This window comes from Papaver somniferum, chromosome 11 (genome assembly GCF_003573695.1).
Source record: "Papaver somniferum cultivar HN1 chromosome 11, ASM357369v1, whole genome shotgun sequence".
NCBI classification, from domain to species: domain Eukaryota; kingdom Viridiplantae; phylum Streptophyta; class Magnoliopsida; order Ranunculales; family Papaveraceae; genus Papaver; species Papaver somniferum.
In genome coordinates this window covers 85,579,793-85,597,488 of record NC_039368.1, presented here as the reverse complement: position 1 = coordinate 85,597,488, position 17,696 = coordinate 85,579,793, and the positions used below count along the sequence as shown (strand labels likewise).

The following is a 17,696-nucleotide window of genomic DNA, read 5'->3' as shown; positions in this document are numbered from 1 at the left end:
GAATATTCTAGTATTTTATTTTTATCAAATATTCATCAAATATATATGCATCCATGATATTATTCTCACAAAATATTATAATTTACTATACATATTTTTTTTAGTATGTGATGTGATTTGTAGATAGTGGTAAAAGTGGTTCGATTCTCAGACTTGCGAAGGATAAAATATAGACTCAAATTCTAAAACTAAAATAGAAAACAAACTAAAAAATGTCACAAACTCAATCAAAGATGATATCAATATTAAAAGAACACTGAGGCTAAGATTTCCACTATTTTCCAACTTCAAAGTGATTTAATCCCAATATTTATATTTATGCATTTTTCTCGTTCAAGTTGATTCTAACTTATTGCAACTAGTAGATTCTCAAAATAACAAGTGTAAATCCAAAGCATAGAACATCAAAAACCTAGGTCCAAGTATGTTCTATCAAAAGAAATCACAATTGCTTAACAAGGATCATTCAAACAATTTTCGACCAAGGCAAATAATCATAAAATAATTGCAAATAAATAAATAAAATAGAATATACCACTTCTTGTTGGAAAAAAGCTTCCTCTATCGCCTCAGCAATGGGGTTTAGCTCCTCATATTAATCACTTGCTCAAAATACATGTTTGTTGCTCAAAAGTTGATTAAAGATGAAAAACTATAACACTGGATGTTTGCAACGATGTATTGGTGTTGCAAGACAAAGGACTGACTGTTACAAAGAAGTCATTGTAGCAGCGTTACAAATTTGAGACATTGTTCTTATTTGCAGCGGATGTTCTTCAGCAGCAGCAGCAAAATACGGTTTCCTGCAACTTGATCAATATGGCTCTGTAGTGTTTCTAATTCCTCTGCGACTGCTCCAATAACTTCGTTACCTTTCCTGGGACTTAAACACACCTTTTATACTACTCAGAAACCTAAAAATAGCGATTAATTCTCGCTTTTTCTTTACGTGCAAGTCACGGCAATAATCTCTTCTGCCGACTTTTCTAGACAATTCCGAGCTTTCCCGATTGTCTTAAACTCTTCCTTAGATAGAATACTACCTTAGGAAACAATTTCACGCGTTTAGTCTCCCTGAATTACCAAAAATCAACCCAAACAGAGACCCGTGCAATTCAAACTTTGTTTCCTTATTTTGGATTATCCAGCCCAATTCGATTGATTCCAGCGCACATACCAGGCTTGTTTAGTTGAATCACGTCTATCCCAGCAAATTTAGGCGATTGAATCTCAGTCAAACATCTTCGAAATCCAAACGAAAATTTGGTTGCTCGCTGGTTATTTTTCCCGCCAAAAAAATATTCGAATTTTGAGAAGAAAGTGACCCCCTATATCCTGTGTTGGTCTCCCTTTAGCAACTGCCCTGCCCCTTAGTAATTTGTCGCCCCTTATCCGTTTGAGGGGTCCGAATAAAAAGTGTCCTCCGGGGGTGCCCCGCAACTTTTCGAGCAGATTTTTCCAAAAATGTTTATTGGCCAAAAATACCTACACACATAAAACACCATAATAAGTACAAAAATGAGCACTATAAATATATAGAATCGAGATAAATTAGACACAAAAATGTGTCTATCAGTATGTTATACTATTCTTTTTAGACATTCCTCGGAATTGTAAATTTTTGAACATAGACCTTATACTTAGTATTATATCTTAATTTGATATTACTCATGCAATATATTAATTGACCAAAACATATTTTATCCCGCAAACAGTTTGCTACTAAATATGCAAACAAATTGCGACTTAAATTCTAATAATTTTATATACGTATATAAATGACAAATGGGCATGTGGTTTATTTTATTTTTAACATACCTATTTTCAGTTGACTATTTTGTCAACCTTGTTACCAAAATCGTTTGTAATTTTTAAACCATAAAGAAGCTTGGTTAATTAATTTTATGGACTAGGTTATGATCAAAGATTGGACTATATGACATATCCGTATTACCCACACAACCATAAAGAAATTTGGTCACGGGAAAATGATACTGGGATTTGTCGTGGACTCAGAAGAACTTGAGCACCATATTAATGTCCTATATTTTGTCTATGTAGATGGACCCAATTCGACCGGAGTTCGAACTTTTGGACTCAGCAGGACTTGATTACCACCATTGGGTCGCTGATGTGGAAACTACCTTCGTTGCAAAGGATTTCACCTCCACTATCAAACCATCTGCCGACGCTGCTCCGGAAACTGAGAAAGACAAAGCTAATGCTCTTATGTTCCTCAAGAGACATATCGATCCTAACCTGCGTTGGGGTTATCATCACTTGAAGACACCAAAGGAGCTATGGGATGCTCTCGATAGCCGGTTTGGGAACATTCATGATTCCTTAATACCACAATTGAAAGTTTTGTGGAACGAAATCCGGTTTCTCGATTATGTAAAAGTGAATGATTTTCAAAAAGACGTGCTGCAAATTCAGACACGTATGGACTTTTGTGGAAAGAAACTTATTGATGAAGAAATGATTCTGAAAACCCTATCGACCTTTCCTACCTCTTCCATGATACTAGCAAACCAGTATCGTTTAGAGGTAGATAACAAAAGAATCACCACATTCAGTAGGTTGATAAACTTACTACAAGTGGCCGAAAGGCACAATGATATTCTGGTCAACAACAATGCAAGAGTTGTCGGGAAAAAGAAAATTCCCGAAGCTAACCATGGCAAGGTCAACAAAGGCAAGGGTCCCAAAGGAAAGAGGGCTCGACATTCTGATTCACATCTTCATGATCCATATCCACGTAGAGATAACACCTCTCGTGGAAGAGGACGTAAGGGATATAATCGAGGTCGAGGTCAAAATGGTCATTCTAATGTTTGGCACATAGAAGGAATTTCTGACCAAAGTGGTAGTGATCCTAAGTTCAATAAAACCCCTATGAATCCGGCCACTAAAAAGGCTGCAAATGGAAGTGCGCCTTGTTTTAAGTGTGGATCCACCGAACATTGGTACAAGCATTGCAAGGCTAGCGCCAATGTAGCTGTGAGCTACAAAAAGTACCAGGAAGTTATCGAACAAGAGGCTAACTACGCAGAAGAAAATATTGTTACCCCTGACACTAACCTCACAATCTCATATTTCCTGAGAAATAAGGATTTTCCCCAACAATGGATGTTCCCGACTTTTCCTGGGCCTAAATATTTAGTTTCTTGTTTTATGGCTTGCTAGACTTCGTTGTTTTAATAGGTTGATAGTTGCTTTGATGTACTTTATGTTTTCTTAGTCTGCCGTTTGTTTAATGGTTTGAGTAGGTGGTGTTGTTGCTAAACATGTCCTTAGCATCTTTATGTTATGTGTGTGGATTATTTATGAATACTTGTTTTCTATCATGTTTAATAGAATTTTACTTTTTTTATGATAATCTATTGTTTTTAGCATGTATGTTAGAATGGAAAGGACGTCATTCTAATGGAACAGACTTCTCTAAAGAAAATGAGATAAATTGTTCATTTTGATAACCTTCCTGCCTAATGTACTTGTAGGAATGTCTCAAGGAGAAATTGAATGTCTAGCTGATAGTGCAACCACCCACACTATCCTAAGAAATAGACAATTATTTGTTAGTTTTGCTCCTTATAATACATCCGTAACTACGATGATTGGATCATCACAAGTAATCATTGGGCGAGGTACTGACCAATTCTTATTGCCAAATGACACAATGATTAAAGTCACATAAGATCTATATGCACCAAAAGCTCACCGCACTTTGTTGAGTTTCAAGGATATCCGTGAAAATGGTTATCACTTGGAAACTCACTGTGAAAATGGAATTGAGTACATATACGTGACCTCTAATGAATGCGGAAGGAAGCGCATCTTAGAGAAACTAATGAGTCAATCTAGTGGATTGTATATCACTACTATTAGGATTATTGAATCTCATGTTGTTACCAACGATGAACTGTTGGCCGGTGACTTATATAAGATTTGGCACGATCGACTAGGACACCCAGGTCGTGATATGATGATCCGTGTTTTGAAGAACTCGCACGGACATCCCTTCTTTCGAATGAAAAACAAATTGGGTAAACAAATTGTTACAATGCAGAGTAACAATGTGCTTTCTAAAGTAAATGATGCACAATATATGACTTCTAAAGCAAGAGAAGGGCAACCTTCGTCTCCCAAAGTAATCGAAGCGCACCCTGCGTCCCATTCTTCTTCGATGTCCTTATCGAAGGCACATCGCTCATTCTGCAAAGCTTGTTCTTTGGCAAAGACAGGATCTAGACCATCCTATGCTAAAGAAACCAAACAAAATATTCCATTTTTACAAAGAATACAAGGTGATATTTGTGGACCTATACATCCAGAATGCGGACCATTCAGGTATTTTATGGTTCTGGTTGATGCTTCGACCCGTTGGTCACACGTTGCATTGTTATCCACAAAAAATGCCGCATTTGCAAAGCTCCTAGCACAAATTATATGACTAAGGGATCACCACCCTGATCATCCAATCAAGTCTATCAGACTTGATGCTGGAGAATTTACATCTAAAGGATTTGATGATTTCTGTATGTCTAATGGAATTGACGTAGAGCATTCAGTACCCCATGTACACACTCAAAATGGTCTCGCAGAAGCTATCATCAAAAGGTTACAAATGATAGATAGGGCATTGGTTATGCGTTCCAACCTGCCTATTACTGCCTGGGGGTACGCCATATTGTATGCAGCATTACTTATTCGCTTCAGACCCACTACTAGCCAACCATTTTCTGCGTACCAGTTGGTCATTGGATATGAGCCTGATATTTCACATTTACGCATATTTGGTTGTGCCGTATACGTGCCTATTACGCCTCCACAACGTACTAAGATGGGTCCACAAAGACGAGTAGGTATTTATGTTGGATACGAATCCCCAACAATCATCCTCTACTTAGAACCTATGACAGGCGATCTCTTTACCGCTAGATTTGCGTATTGTCACTTTGATGAGACAACCTTCCCGTCGTTAGGGGGAGGTATGGAAAAGGCTTTCCAAAGAGAACGACAGAAATTGTCGTGGTGTGTTCCCACATTGTCTCATCTTGATCCCTGCACTCTACAATGCGAAAGTGAAGTGAAACGAATTATCGATCTTCAGAATGTGGCAAATTCAATGCCTAATGCATTTACTGATATCGCTTAAGTGACGAGATCACATATACCAGATGCAAACGTGCCTGCAAGGTTGGAAATTCCCGACAAGGGAAAAGGTACCTTAGATACCAAGGCTGCATTTGGTGGAAGTGTAGCCGAGGTCGTGGCCCCCAAGAGGAAGAGGGGGAGACCACTTGGTTCGATCGATACTCAGCCAAGGAAGAAAATGACGAGTAAGGCACAAACCGATCCATATATCATCAATACAGATAATTCATCTCATGAGATTGTCTCTGATTAAAGTTATGTCCATGAATCATTACTGGGGGACGCCCCGAAGTTTGAATTGATTCCAGAGAACAAAGAAATCTCTATGGATTGTGAAAGTGCATATGTGTTGATGGAAAGATCTTCCACGCATATTGAAGATATATTCGCATATACAGTTGCTCGAGAGATTATGGAGAACGATGATATCGAACCACGCTCTGTTGCAGAATGCCAAAAGAGAGCAGATTGGCCTCAATGGAGAGACGCAATCCAGGAAGAACTAGATTCACTGGCAAAAAGACAGGTATTTGGTGCGATAGTGCTAACCTCACCAGGTGTAAAGCCTATAGGACATAAATGGGTATTTTTCAGAAAGCATAATAAGAAGAACGAAGTCTTGAGATATAAGGCTCGACTTGTGGAGCAAGGTTTCTCACAACGCCCTGGGATTGATTACGAAGAAACGGACTCTCCTATAATGGACGTCATAACGTTCCGTTACTTAGTTAGCTTAGTAGTTTCAGAAGGACTTGAAATTCAACTTATGGATGTGGTTACCGCATATCTCTATGGGGATCTTGATACAGAGAGATATTCATGAAAGTTACAGATGGGATTCCACTGCCCAAAACAAGTAACTCTAAACCACGGAGTGCGTTTTCAGTTCAGTTGAAACGTTCACTTTACGGATTAAAGCAATCCGGACGGATGTAGTATACCCGTCTAAGTGATTATTTGGTTGGGAAAGGATATACAAATAATGAATTGTGCCCCTGCGTGTTTATAAAGAAAACAAGTTCCGGATTTGCTATTATAGATGTCTATGTCGACGACATGAACATAGTAGGTACTCTTGATGAACTAAGAGAAACCGCAAGCTACTTGAAATCCGAATTTGAGATGCAAGATCTTGGGAAAACTTGAATGTATCTAGGGCTTGAACTAGAACATCGAGCTTGTGGAATATTAATCCACCAGTATGCATATGTCTAAAAGATACTCAGGCAATTTAATATGGACAAAGTGCACCCTGCTAGCACTCCCATGGTTGGTCGAACTTTAGATGTACATAAAGATCCGTTTCGTCCAAAGTAAGATGGCGAAGATGTATTGGGAGTTGAATATCCCTATCTAAGTGCAATAGGCACATTATTATACTCAGCACAATGTACTCGATCAGATATTTCGTTCTCAGTGAATTTGTTAGCTAGATATAGCTCGGCGCCAACGCAGCGTCATTGGAGTGGTATAAATAATATCTTTAGATACCTAAAGGAAACCATTGACTTGGGCTTGTTTTATCCCTACGAAGACGAAAGGAGAGATGCTAATGTAATTGCAACTTCTTACACCAAGACCCCAAATAATGTTTTGGTTGGTTTTGCTGATACTGGGTACCTCTCAGACCCACTCAAAGGTCGATCACAAACTGGATATGTGTTCACTATCGGGAATACAACGATATCCTGGAGATCGACCAAGCAAACCCTTGTGGCTACCTCCACGAACCACTCTGAGATCATTGCACTACATGAGGCGGTTCATGAGTGTATATGGTTAAGGTTTATCATTACACATATTCGAGGGACATGTGGTTTGAGTTTTACCACTGAAGAGCCAACTTGGATTTACGAAGATAATGCAGCTTGCATCGAACAGATGAAGCAAGGGTATATCAAGGGTGATAATACGAAACATATATCACCGAAGTTCTTCTACAATCAACAACAACAATGTCTTCTAAACATTCAGGTCAGTAAAGTAAAATATGACGAAAATGTGGCAGACCTATTTACTAAGTCATTACCTAAGGTCACATTTGAAAAACATGTGAGAAGTATAGGACTAAAGAGATTGTCCGAACTTCCCATGACCCCATAAGACTAAAGGAACTGTCCACTCCCATGAATGTATTAGACTAAAGAAATTTTCCTGCATCAGAGGGAGCACCTCATGGTATATTGAACTCTTTTCCTTCACTAAGGTCACTTTTTCCCACTGGGTTTTACTACTCAGAAAGGTTTTTAATGAGACAACTATAATACCATAATACAAATCATGTGGGGGATGTCGATATCAGGGGGAGCATCTAATGATGCACTGATGACATCAAAGTGTGTTGTACTCTTTTTCTTCACCGAGGTTACTTTTTCCCACTGGGTTTTGTTACTCGAAAAGGTTTTTAATGAGACAGCAAAAATACTAGCAATACACCTCTGGTTGAGGTTGTTCTTTTCCTTACAAGTGTTCAGGTTTTTGTGCAAAATATTTTTCCTGGCACGGTTCCACAAAGGAGAAAAGTCTTCATAGCTACGCCATTTCAGAAGCTCAAATGTCTTTCTCCTTCGACCAATGTTTCATCAACGGATGTTTTCAGGCAAGGTTTTGACAAAGCAATAAGTTTTTAATGGTGGTCATCCAAGGGGGAGTGTTGTAGGAATATGTGTGGATGACCACATGTCAAGCACCTCCCTTATCCTTGGACACATATCATGCACCTCCCTTCTTATAGACGCATGTAATATCACTTCACATGTAAGCTAACACATGTAATAGCTAGAGTTATCTCCCTCTTGTATTTATATGAGCATAGTTAATGAATGAATCCCACTGATTCTCCTTCTCCTCTACTTTGTTTCCATTATATTTGTCTCCCATTTCCAACATACTTAAACATAGACTCTATAAATTCGTTGTTTGATCAATTAATAGTAAAACAACGGTATCCACAAGCTTAAATTGTTGTACTATAAATTTTAGAAACAAAAATTACACTTCTTGATACCTAGTTATCACCTAACTTGATCATGATTGTCACTTACCAAATTTTGTATAAGACAAAACACCCGTATATTTTTAAAATGGTACATTTCTAAACAAACCGGTAGCGGACATTAGCCGTCATGAGCTTGAGTACTTGATCGTATAAGATAATCATAAGACCATTCAAGTATTATTATTGTTCCAAGTTCATCGGGTGTCCTGGGACCTACAGTAGTTCCATCCCTTCGTATGGCCCTTCTTTCGCAACACAATAACCCTGGTCCCCGAACCGCGACTACTACACACAAGCCACTCTTATTCCGCACGTTGTTTTAATTTATTCAAACACATGTTGAAATTCTTTCAAAATTTTACAACACGTGATTTCCGCGTGTATTACTCTATTCCTCTTATTTTTTTCCCTCCCTTTTTATATGCTTCCTGTCTAACTAACATTCTCCCCAACTCTAAAATTACCCGACCGGTACATCTCTCTGTTTTCAATGGGCGACTTAGATGATGAAGGAAACTGTTCTGCTGCTTTTTCTTCGTCGAACCAACAACAATCCTCGCATGTGCCGTCAACAGCAACGGCAAACACGCATAAGAGGAAGGCAGGAAGAAAGAAATTTAAAGAAACGCGACACCCAATTTATAAAGGAGTAAGAGAAAGGAATGGAGGAAGATGGGTATGTGAAATAAGACAACCTTACGCAAAATCGAAAATTTGGTTGGGTACATTTCCTACGCCTGAAATGGCCGCAAGAGCTTATGATGTTGCAGCTTTAGCTTTAAGAGGAAAATCTGCACCTCTTAATTTCAACGACTCGTCGATGATACTACCTAGACCTACTTCTACTAATTCTGAAGATATTCGATTGGCTGCAATTGAAGCTGCTGAAGCCTTTCGACCTCGTCCTATCCATGATGCATCATCTGCTTCATCATCTGTAGCTCTTTTGCCAAGTATCAGTAACCTGGATATTCAATATGATGATTACTCATTGCCTAGTTCGTCAACTGGAACAACATTCTTAGATGAGGAGGCGTTGTTTAATATGCCAGGTTTACTTGACAGCATGGCGGAAGGGATGTTACTTACACCACTAGCCATGAAAAAAGGGTTTAGATGGTTGGATGATTGCAATGACATGGATTCTGACATGGATGTTCCTCTATGGAGAGACTAGATATGTACGCCGTACTATTTTCACCACTAGTGTTACAAGCACACAAACTTTTTAGGATTTCGTTTTGTCCATTATTGAATCAGTTTTAGGTTCGACTCGGAAAGTACCTTTTTTCTTTTTTTTTTTCTTTTGTAAAGCAAGAAAGTACATTAGTACATCTGTCTTCCGGCTTTTTAAGATTGTCCGTAGTTTGTACATCCGGCCTCCGGCTTTGTATGGATGTCTATAGGTTGGTTATAGAGGAGATTGTCCGTTTGAACTATCAGGTTCTTGTTCGATTAAATTACTAGTCATATTGCATTAGACCATACTACAGCGGCTTTTTGAGGTTTATTTTCTGAGGGAATGAGGCTCTACCTATAATTTGTTTCAGTAATCTTTCTTGTTTCTTCGCGAGTCTTTTCTCATCATATTTTATGTTCCTACGATACATGTGCAGGAATGATGAACATGACGCATGGAACTCGTGTGTAGTTATCTTCCAAGACGACCATCTTAGCCAGTCTTGGGGGGTCGAATTGGACAATTAAAAAAATCCAATCTCCTGGAACCAGACTACTGTTTTATTACTATTTTATACACTGAAGCCAAACACAGATACAATTAACAAAAATGAAGCAGCAAATGCTCCAATTGAAGCCGAACATGGAAACAATCAACAAAAACCCTGTACGTGCATTCTAATTTCCTGTATACTTGGTACTAAGTTGTTTTTACAAATATGTCGCGTAATGATGATATCATATGTACAGAAGCATCACTCTCAAAAAATTACAGGGCTTTAGGTCCTTACTAATTTGACCCACAAAAGCTCCACAAGAGGCATGAGATAGGAAGAGAAGAAACACCAACCGCTTCCTGCTTTGGAGATAAAAGAAGAAAAAGAGATTTATTTGGCATAACAAAAAACTAACCCCATCTCTTTAGTGATATCTAACTAAGGATGAAAGTAACAAAATCGTCTGAAGGAATTTCGTGTTGTACTGCTTCAGCAATTTTCAACGCTAAGGTAGCCTTGTAGGTTGCAAGGTCAGCAATTTCAATGAGTTCCTGGGCTCTTCTGCGCTTGACAACTGCTAACTCTACAGATATTTTTGCAGAGCGCTTGCGATTTGCATCCTGCTCTTGTTCCTCCGCAAAAACTGCATAATCAACAAAAGATTAGATGTACTTCCTATAGCACTATGTGTTAAATTCAAACTCTACTGGATTTCAATGTTGACACTGATTGGCCTTTTAAGGAGCCCGGTATTCTACCCACTATAATTAAGGCAGATTCTACACAAACCTGAAGTAATAAACATTGTATAGCGGATCTCAACAGTCCAGATGCTTGATAAAAGAAAATAAAAAAGTGACAGTAACCCTAATTACAACTCCAAAACACAGTCTCTCAAAAGGTCGATAAAAACAACATGCATGAACATACCATTGTTCAAAAATCCCAAATTCGACGCATGAACAAGCAAGGTATACCCTTTTCGCAACGATAGAGCAAAATTGATATGGCTACAAAGAGTTTCTTTTTGCAAAAAGATCTTCGGAACACAGAATTTTAGTCATAAATCGCAGTGTGGACAACACAGTAGAGCATTACTTTCACACAATCCTTGACGGTTTCACTAAAATTGTGTGTGCGTCCTTTTTAGGATGCTGAGATATTTAAATACTTTTCAACAATGATATTCAATTATTCAAACACCTATTGTGAAACATCTTCAAAGCTTCCATGTTCCCAAGTAATCTGCAGAGGTAACATAAAATATTTATGATTATTAAATTTATCTTTTGGTGGTCAACACTAAACCCCTATGCTCCCGTCAATAAATTCAACTTATCCGTTACAACGAATGTCAATGGAGAGAAAGAAAGGGTTGTATCCAGTGTTTTAAGTAATTTTATATGTATATCACAGAGATATGAAACCCTCGGAGGTTTATCCAGTCCACAGAGTCATCGCAGTTATGTCAACAATAAACATGTTTGATTGCAAACGATATGTAGTTGGCAATCCTAAGTTCAGGTCAAAAAGATAAAATAAACATCACTAATCAGAATCTATGGATAATATGAAAAGAAAAGAAAAGTAAGGATTCACACCTTGAAAGAAAGTTCTTGGTTTGCCATTTCCACATTTGCTAGCTTGTCTCTTAAATGATCTTTTCTTACGAAGAAAGGGCTTTTGCAGCATCTCATGCTTCCTTGGTGGGGGCACACTGATAAGCAAGAATTGCACAAGCTCAGATGTAATCATAAAGAATCTTTCTAAACAAGTAGAAAAACTACCACTAAACAGGATATCCAGATGCATTCAAAATATTGCATTTTTTAATTGCTGAACATAGAAAGACATCGAGTCAACATCTCATGGCTTTCCTTCTTTAAGCTCTTCATGGTAAACATAATTTCAGAACTTCTAATAGTATCGAAAACACAAAGAACTACGAAGCCAAAAGAAGAAGAACTAAGTAATTGGCTATTAGCAGGATAAAGAGTCATTTCTATAAGTAAGGAAGGATGCAAACTCCAAAAGGTGGATATGCTGAGAGACAATATATAATGTAACACAGAAAATAAACAGTCGACGCATAAATAAAAGGTTAAAGACTTAAAGCAGGGGTCCAAAAGCATCTGATTACCTGCAACACTCGCAGTAAAGCACAATTTTTCTTCTTCCGTTTCTCCACCCAGTAATGATAGACAGATGTAAGTATATTCATCGTCATATCAGGACAAAGCTTAACGGCTTTACTCTCATCAGAGACATCATCTGGTTTACAATAAGCAGCCTTCTCAAATATATCTACCATCTTCTCAAAATTCTCAGCTGACACAAGCCTAAGAGGACCACCATCGCCACAGAGGTCATTGTTTAGTTTTCCAAGCCACTCTTCGTCATCTGTATCCATATCATAATTTGCAATCCTCCTTACGAAAAGCCTTTCCACCTCGTTGCCATGCATCTTAATGTAAGCATTGGGTCGTACGAAAGAAACATTTTTATAGTCCCCATGGCTTTCCACTTCATGTACCCTAGCAGCCATTGCCTTCATATTTCTGTCTGCACATTCGCTGTGCAGTTCTTTGAAGATGGACCAATCTTGTCTATCAGAAAACTCTAGCCTCCAATCAGTTCTTCCTATCCATATCAGGTCATGAGTGAAACGATTCGTTGTGCACAGGGGCCTCATCAAATCTACTGCTTTATGAATAAACCTGGTCACGCCCTGCACTTTCACTACAAGTAACCAGTCGTCTGATTCCGAATACTCCAACACTATCTTCGCCCCCTCTGCTCTGAAACACTTATCAGATTCTGTAACCAAGACATTTGCGCTGCAGCAGATCGTATCTCCCTTCTGATTCGTCTCCTCGATAATATCAGCACTGCAAGTGCCACTAGATAATGGCTTTTTCACCTTGTTTATAGAACTGGTATCAGTACCATCAACTCCGGTACCAAACATATCAGAAACTTCATCAACACACTCTTGCGAAACCAGGGTAGGAGGTCTCTTAAATCTCAGGGACCTAAAAGTCTTAACACCCCTAGAATTGGTCCTACGCCGACTTGAAATTCTTCTTTGAGCAACAGAATTGACTTCCTTTCTTCTCTTCGCAGAAGAACTCACAGAAGCCACTATTTTGCTTAAAGAGACACCCACCACCATCTCAGAGGAAAGGCGTTTTCTGCTGCCATTAGCTCCATGAGGCTTCATAACCACACCCACGAGATACCTCTCAAGTACATCCATCGAACTTTGAGATTGAAGTAACATTCTAAAATGCAGACTTATAAATGTAAATGGAGCTGAATTGAAGTTCAAGGAAAACATAGGTACAAAATCTTGTGCACCCCAAATTATGCAGATTCTAGACAAGAAAGTAGTACCGCTACTCCTGCATGATAGATCCTGTAAAACAAAACCAAATGGAGGAGTGAGTCAGTTAGCAAGAAGAGAGCGCAAGAACTAGAATAAAATCAGTAGAAAATACTAACTTACAGGGAAGAAATGTATCCCATGCCGAGAAAAAGTTTCACCAATGGGACCAGAACACATAAACGCAACAAGCTTTGACACACTAACCCTTGCCCTTGTCATGAAGTTTAAAAGTGAAACTAAGAAAATACAGAACTGACTAGAACAACAAGGAGAAGGTTCAACAATCACATCAAGACTGTCTCTTGATTCAGAACTAAGTGAACCAGAATTTCCCGCCAATTCTTCAGATTTACTATTAATTTTTGAAAATTCATTATTTCCATCAGAATGTTCAATTGCTAGATATGCAGATGATTCTGAAGATACCGCCTTTCTTCGATGTTTTCGAAAAAAATGAATCCCATACTTCCGCTCCTCATCCAAACCCCTCTTTTCAAAATCAAAATCCAATTTTCTGTTGCTATCTGTTAGGGTACCCACCACATTTTCAGCCACTGATCTTAGCCTTTTTCTACCATACCCATTCCCATACATTTTATTCTTCTTCGGCTCATCAATTACGGTTACAGTTGCATTCAATTTCTTGGATGGAGAAGAACTTTCCTTTTTTATTTGCTTCGCCACAAATTCATTTCTTTTGACAAGACTTTTATGATGAAAAGAAGGAACAACCACACCACATGATTTCTCAACCATAGACGGAGAAAACCATTCAATTTCATTTCCCCTGGCTGCCTTAGAATCAACAAACAACGGCGATGACAATCGCTTACCTGATCTTAACACTGTTGCTCCTTCAAAATCTTTTACAGATTTTGGTACCAAAATCCTAGTAGACCTTCTCATACCTACTGACGGCATGGGAAAAGGGGGAAAACAAGAAAACCCACACACACACTAGATCTTCCCCTTTAGTAAAATCCCACGTAATTAGACTTCAATCATTAGAAATTTTTGATGAATCCTAGATTACATGTTAAACTAAATCTAGTACAGGAACAAGGAAATTAAGAAAGATCTAACCGGAAACATACAGATCCTTGTATTTCGCTGCCGCCCCTCATCGAGAAAAGGAATAACTTAGAGAAATTTTGGGGTTTTCAATTTTGTTGACTGTGTTAAAATAAGATGATCAGTTTTTGAGTCTCACAGTAGATGAGAGTTTGTTTTTTTTCATGTATTTCTTGTTGCAGAAGAGAGTGAGGGAGGCGTCTAGAGGAAACTTTATCTATCTAGGGTTTTATGGAAGAAATGAAACGAACCGTCGGTATCAAGGATTATTAGCCGTAAGATTAAATATCAATGGTCCCGGTTGACTTATTCCGAATATTGAGTGATGACTTGAAAACCTGAGATGGGGGTTTTTTCTCCTTGAGGTGCGTCGTTTTTTCGATGAGGTGCGTCGTTTTGGATGGGACTCACTTGATTTTTTTGATGGATAAAGACTATATCACCCTTATTCTAACAGCTTGGGAATAAGGAGACAACTGACATGTGTCATGCTTCCAACCAGGGTGCTACCAAACCCATGGGACATACGTTTCATTCATGACGATGATGAAACTCATAAAGGGAATGAAGGGGATATATCTGCTGCCATATTAATCGCCGGGGCTTCCGTCGGTGTAGGTGCAAGCAACAAGTAGAAAACATCCCGGAACAGGTGGCAAATCAATCTAGCAGTAAATAGCAACTAGGTTTTGTGACCATGCGACGCACCGGCGGACCCGAAAATTCATATTTTTAATCTGGTGTGATGTGGTTTTGTCTCGCCCGGTTGTGCATTTTTATTTGATTCATGTTGTCCAGGAATTTTTGATTTGGTGTGGTTCGGATTCGTCTCGTCCTGTTCCAATACATGTTTTTTAATTTACCTCGCATCAGGCATCTTTTTCTTTTAATCATATTTTTGACGTGGCTTAATCATATTTTTGATTTTTATCACAAACCCATCATTAAATAGTTATATATGGAACCATATTTAGTTATAGTTAGACATGATTTACAATACTAACCTTTCTCTTAAATAAATAGATAATTAAAATCTTTTTTCACCCGTTTAAAAATAGCTTTAAAATATGTGTGCTTTATCATTATCCCAACGGTCCGCGAGTTATAACCCCAAAGGTGTCACTATCCATCCATAAAAAACCCATCAAAACAAAAGTAACACAAAAACTCCGTCAAAACAAAAGTAACACAAAAACTCCAAAGAATTTTGATGAAACCAATTTTGAAATTTGGAGTTTTTCTATCACTTTTTAAAAATTTGGGGATTTTTGTATCAATTTTGTTTAAGATGGAGTTTTAATTGATCCCAACATTTGAATGGGATTTTTGTACCACAAGTTTAGTCACCTTGGATTTTTATGACTAGTTCTGAATATTAAAATATCTAAAGTATCATTTCTGTCTCTTATTTTCTTTCTTCCTCGCGTGAATCATTTTTCTGGTTTTCTTTATCTTCTTTATTTTCTCTACTAATTTCTCTCTCCTCTTAGCCTTAATAGATAAAAGTTTAAAAATGGGCTAATTACAAAATGGTCATACTTTTTGAAATTCGGTTACAAAATGATCTAACTTTTGAAATTCGTTTACAAAATAGTCATGTTCTGTCCGAAATAACTATTTGGCAAAAAACAGTGTTAGTTATCACCAAAATACCCTCTCTTTAACTCCAACTACTATTAACCTTGGTTAAACTATCACATGTGGCATCTATTGACGTGTACCACTGACATGTGGCATCCTCTGACGGGGTCCAACTCTGGCGTGGCTTGGCCACCAAGTCGTTCATAGTGTTGTACAGTTTGCTGCAAGCTGGTGATGATGTGAACGTTTATCAAGTTCTGAAACTGATGTGAACTGGTGGGAGGATATGCACTGGAATGGTGGTAAGGATATGCTAGGGGATATGCAAACTGGTTTGGGAAAAACAATGGTGGTGGCTGACATTTCCATACTTGTTTCCTTCCTCAGCTCGCCATAAATCTGATTCTCTTTTTTTATGCTTTTCTCCATATTCTCGACCAACCTCCTGGCATCATCAACATTGCTATCATCATCGTTCCCCTATGTCTGTAGTAAAGAAAATTAATACAACCCAATTGTACAATACCCACAAAAAAAAAAGGATCCAACACGAAATTTGAAATAATCTTTACCCTGTTAACAACGAACTCCTGAAATTCTCTTACACTCCTCAATGTGGTCTCACCAGATGTGTGCTCTGGCCATTTTCACCAGCAACCTATTGCGCAGAGATCAACCCATTAACTGAAATTCAAATTAGAGAGCAACCCATTCACTGTAAACCTAAACATTCATCTAGTCCCTGTAACCTGCACTGCAACAACAAACACATCATCATATCATTTTTGCAACCACCATCAACTTGAATTGCAGCTGCAACCAAACAAAACCATCTGCATCTCCTCTTCATTGCAAAATCACCACTAGTCCATATCCATTCACCAGATCACCACTCTGCTTCAAGCCATTCAAACAACTTTTCAAACAGTAATCACCAACAAGAACATCAAATCAATTCCATAAACGCTATCCAGAACCGTTTCATGTCGCTTCACCTTCATCTCCTGTATTGCAACTCCATCTCCATCTCCATCTCCATCACCAGATTCATAATTAAACCACTGTATAACACAACTCCATCTCCATCACAGATACCACCAGACCAATTGTTTCCCTGCACTTTCTCTACATACAGCTTCAAAACCCCAACTTCCAGTTCTAACCCATTCATCGAATTCATGTAATTCATAACATAATTAGATAATTAATTAGTAAAACACAAGCATCAACGGTGTAGGAAAATCCCCAATTTTCTCTAATTAGGGTTTATGAAAAAAATCCACAAAATAGTAAAAATTAAAGTTTCAACAATGTGATTACCAACCTCGTCTGCAAACATTGTGTTAATCTCTTATAAAAAAACCACTGTATTAAACAATCAGATGCTAGTCTTAGCGCCAAAATCTTCACAAAATCACCGTACGAGAATTAACAAACCATACACACTAACTATATAATCTTATAAGGATCTGCTTGCGATGTATCTCATTCGAAATCTCTTCTTCTTCAGTGAATCTCAAGTTTTGCAGAGCTCTGTAATGGTAATGGAGAGAGAAGCGGCCGAAGAAAAATGATTTGGAAAAGAACCCTAATGTGTTATATAGTTCTAACTAATCATGTTCGTTAAAAAGATCATCGAGATTAATAGTAACAAGATTTGCGGCCAGAGGTTCGGTGTAGTTAGGTTAAGGACATACTGGTAATTATACATGGTCATTTAACTCTGATTCGGTGGGATCTACTGACTTAACCAAAGAAATAACGGAAGTGTGACTGGTTTGTAAATGGTTTGTAACTGTATGACCATTTTGCAAATCGGGTCCTAATT

The 17,696-nt window shown here is 38.1% G+C and overlaps 3 protein-coding genes and 1 long non-coding RNA gene across 5 annotated transcripts; 2 read left to right on the top strand and 2 right to left on the bottom strand.

Moving 5' to 3' along the window:
- The first annotated feature begins 2,061 nt into the window (after positions 1–2,061).
- On the top strand, positions 2,062–3,186 carry LOC113324730. The gene has a single exon (XM_026573020.1). It carries the CDS (start codon positions 2,062–2,064, stop codon positions 3,184–3,186), a length of 1,125 nt encoding a protein of 374 aa, XP_026428805.1.
- A 5,453-nt stretch (positions 3,187–8,639) lies between these two features.
- LOC113323690 (dehydration-responsive element-binding protein 1F-like) lies at positions 8,640–9,621 on the top strand. The gene has a single exon (XM_026572032.1). The coding sequence runs from the start codon at positions 8,646–8,648 to the stop codon at positions 9,330–9,332; it is 687 nt and encodes a 228-aa protein (XP_026427817.1). The 5' UTR covers positions 8,640–8,645; the 3' UTR covers positions 9,333–9,621.
- Positions 9,622–9,980: 359 nt separating this feature from the next.
- LOC113322007 lies at positions 9,981–14,510 on the bottom strand. 2 transcript variants are annotated; one of them, XM_026570004.1, is made up of 5 exons: positions 13,337–14,510; positions 11,972–13,246; positions 11,433–11,548; positions 11,035–11,076; positions 9,981–10,474 (listed from the first exon to the last, which is right to left on the bottom strand). In XM_026570004.1, exons 1-3 carry the CDS (start codon positions 14,135–14,137, stop codon positions 11,525–11,527), a joined length of 2,100 nt encoding a protein of 699 aa, XP_026425789.1. In that variant the 5' UTR covers positions 14,138–14,510; the 3' UTR covers positions 9,981–10,474; positions 11,035–11,076; positions 11,433–11,524. The 2 variants fall into 2 exon arrangements, with proteins under 2 accessions (XP_026425789.1, XP_026425788.1); XM_026570003.1 differs by lacking the exon at positions 11,035–11,076.
- Positions 14,511–15,719: 1,209 nt separating this feature from the next.
- Positions 15,720–17,420, bottom strand: LOC113321169. Its single transcript, XR_003346527.1, has 2 exons — positions 16,441–17,420; positions 15,720–16,354 (listed from the first exon to the last, which is right to left on the bottom strand). It is a non-coding gene; the product is annotated as an uncharacterized LOC113321169 (long non-coding RNA).
- Positions 17,421–17,696: the final 276 nt, after the last annotated feature.

Bases quoted from the DNA above. Each gene is read 5' to 3' on its own strand.
- LOC113324730 (XM_026573020.1), top strand. From the start codon at position 2,062: ATGGACCCAATTCGACCGGAGTTCGAACTTTTGGACTCAGCAGGACTT.
- LOC113322007 (XM_026570004.1), bottom strand. From the start codon at position 14,137: ATGCCGTCAGTAGGTATGAGAAGGTCTACTAGGATTTTGGTACCAAAA. The intron at 13,247-13,336 runs GTAAGTTAGTAT...TTTGTTTTACAG, and splicing joins ATGGGATACATTTCTTCCCT to GATCTATCATGCAGGAGTAG. The intron at 11,549-11,971 runs GTAATCAGATGC...CTTGCTTATCAG, and splicing joins CTTTACTGCGAGTGTTGCAG to TGTGCCCCCACCAAGGAAGC.
- LOC113323690 (XM_026572032.1), top strand. From the start codon at position 8,646: ATGGGCGACTTAGATGATGAAGGAAACTGTTCTGCTGCTTTTTCTTCG.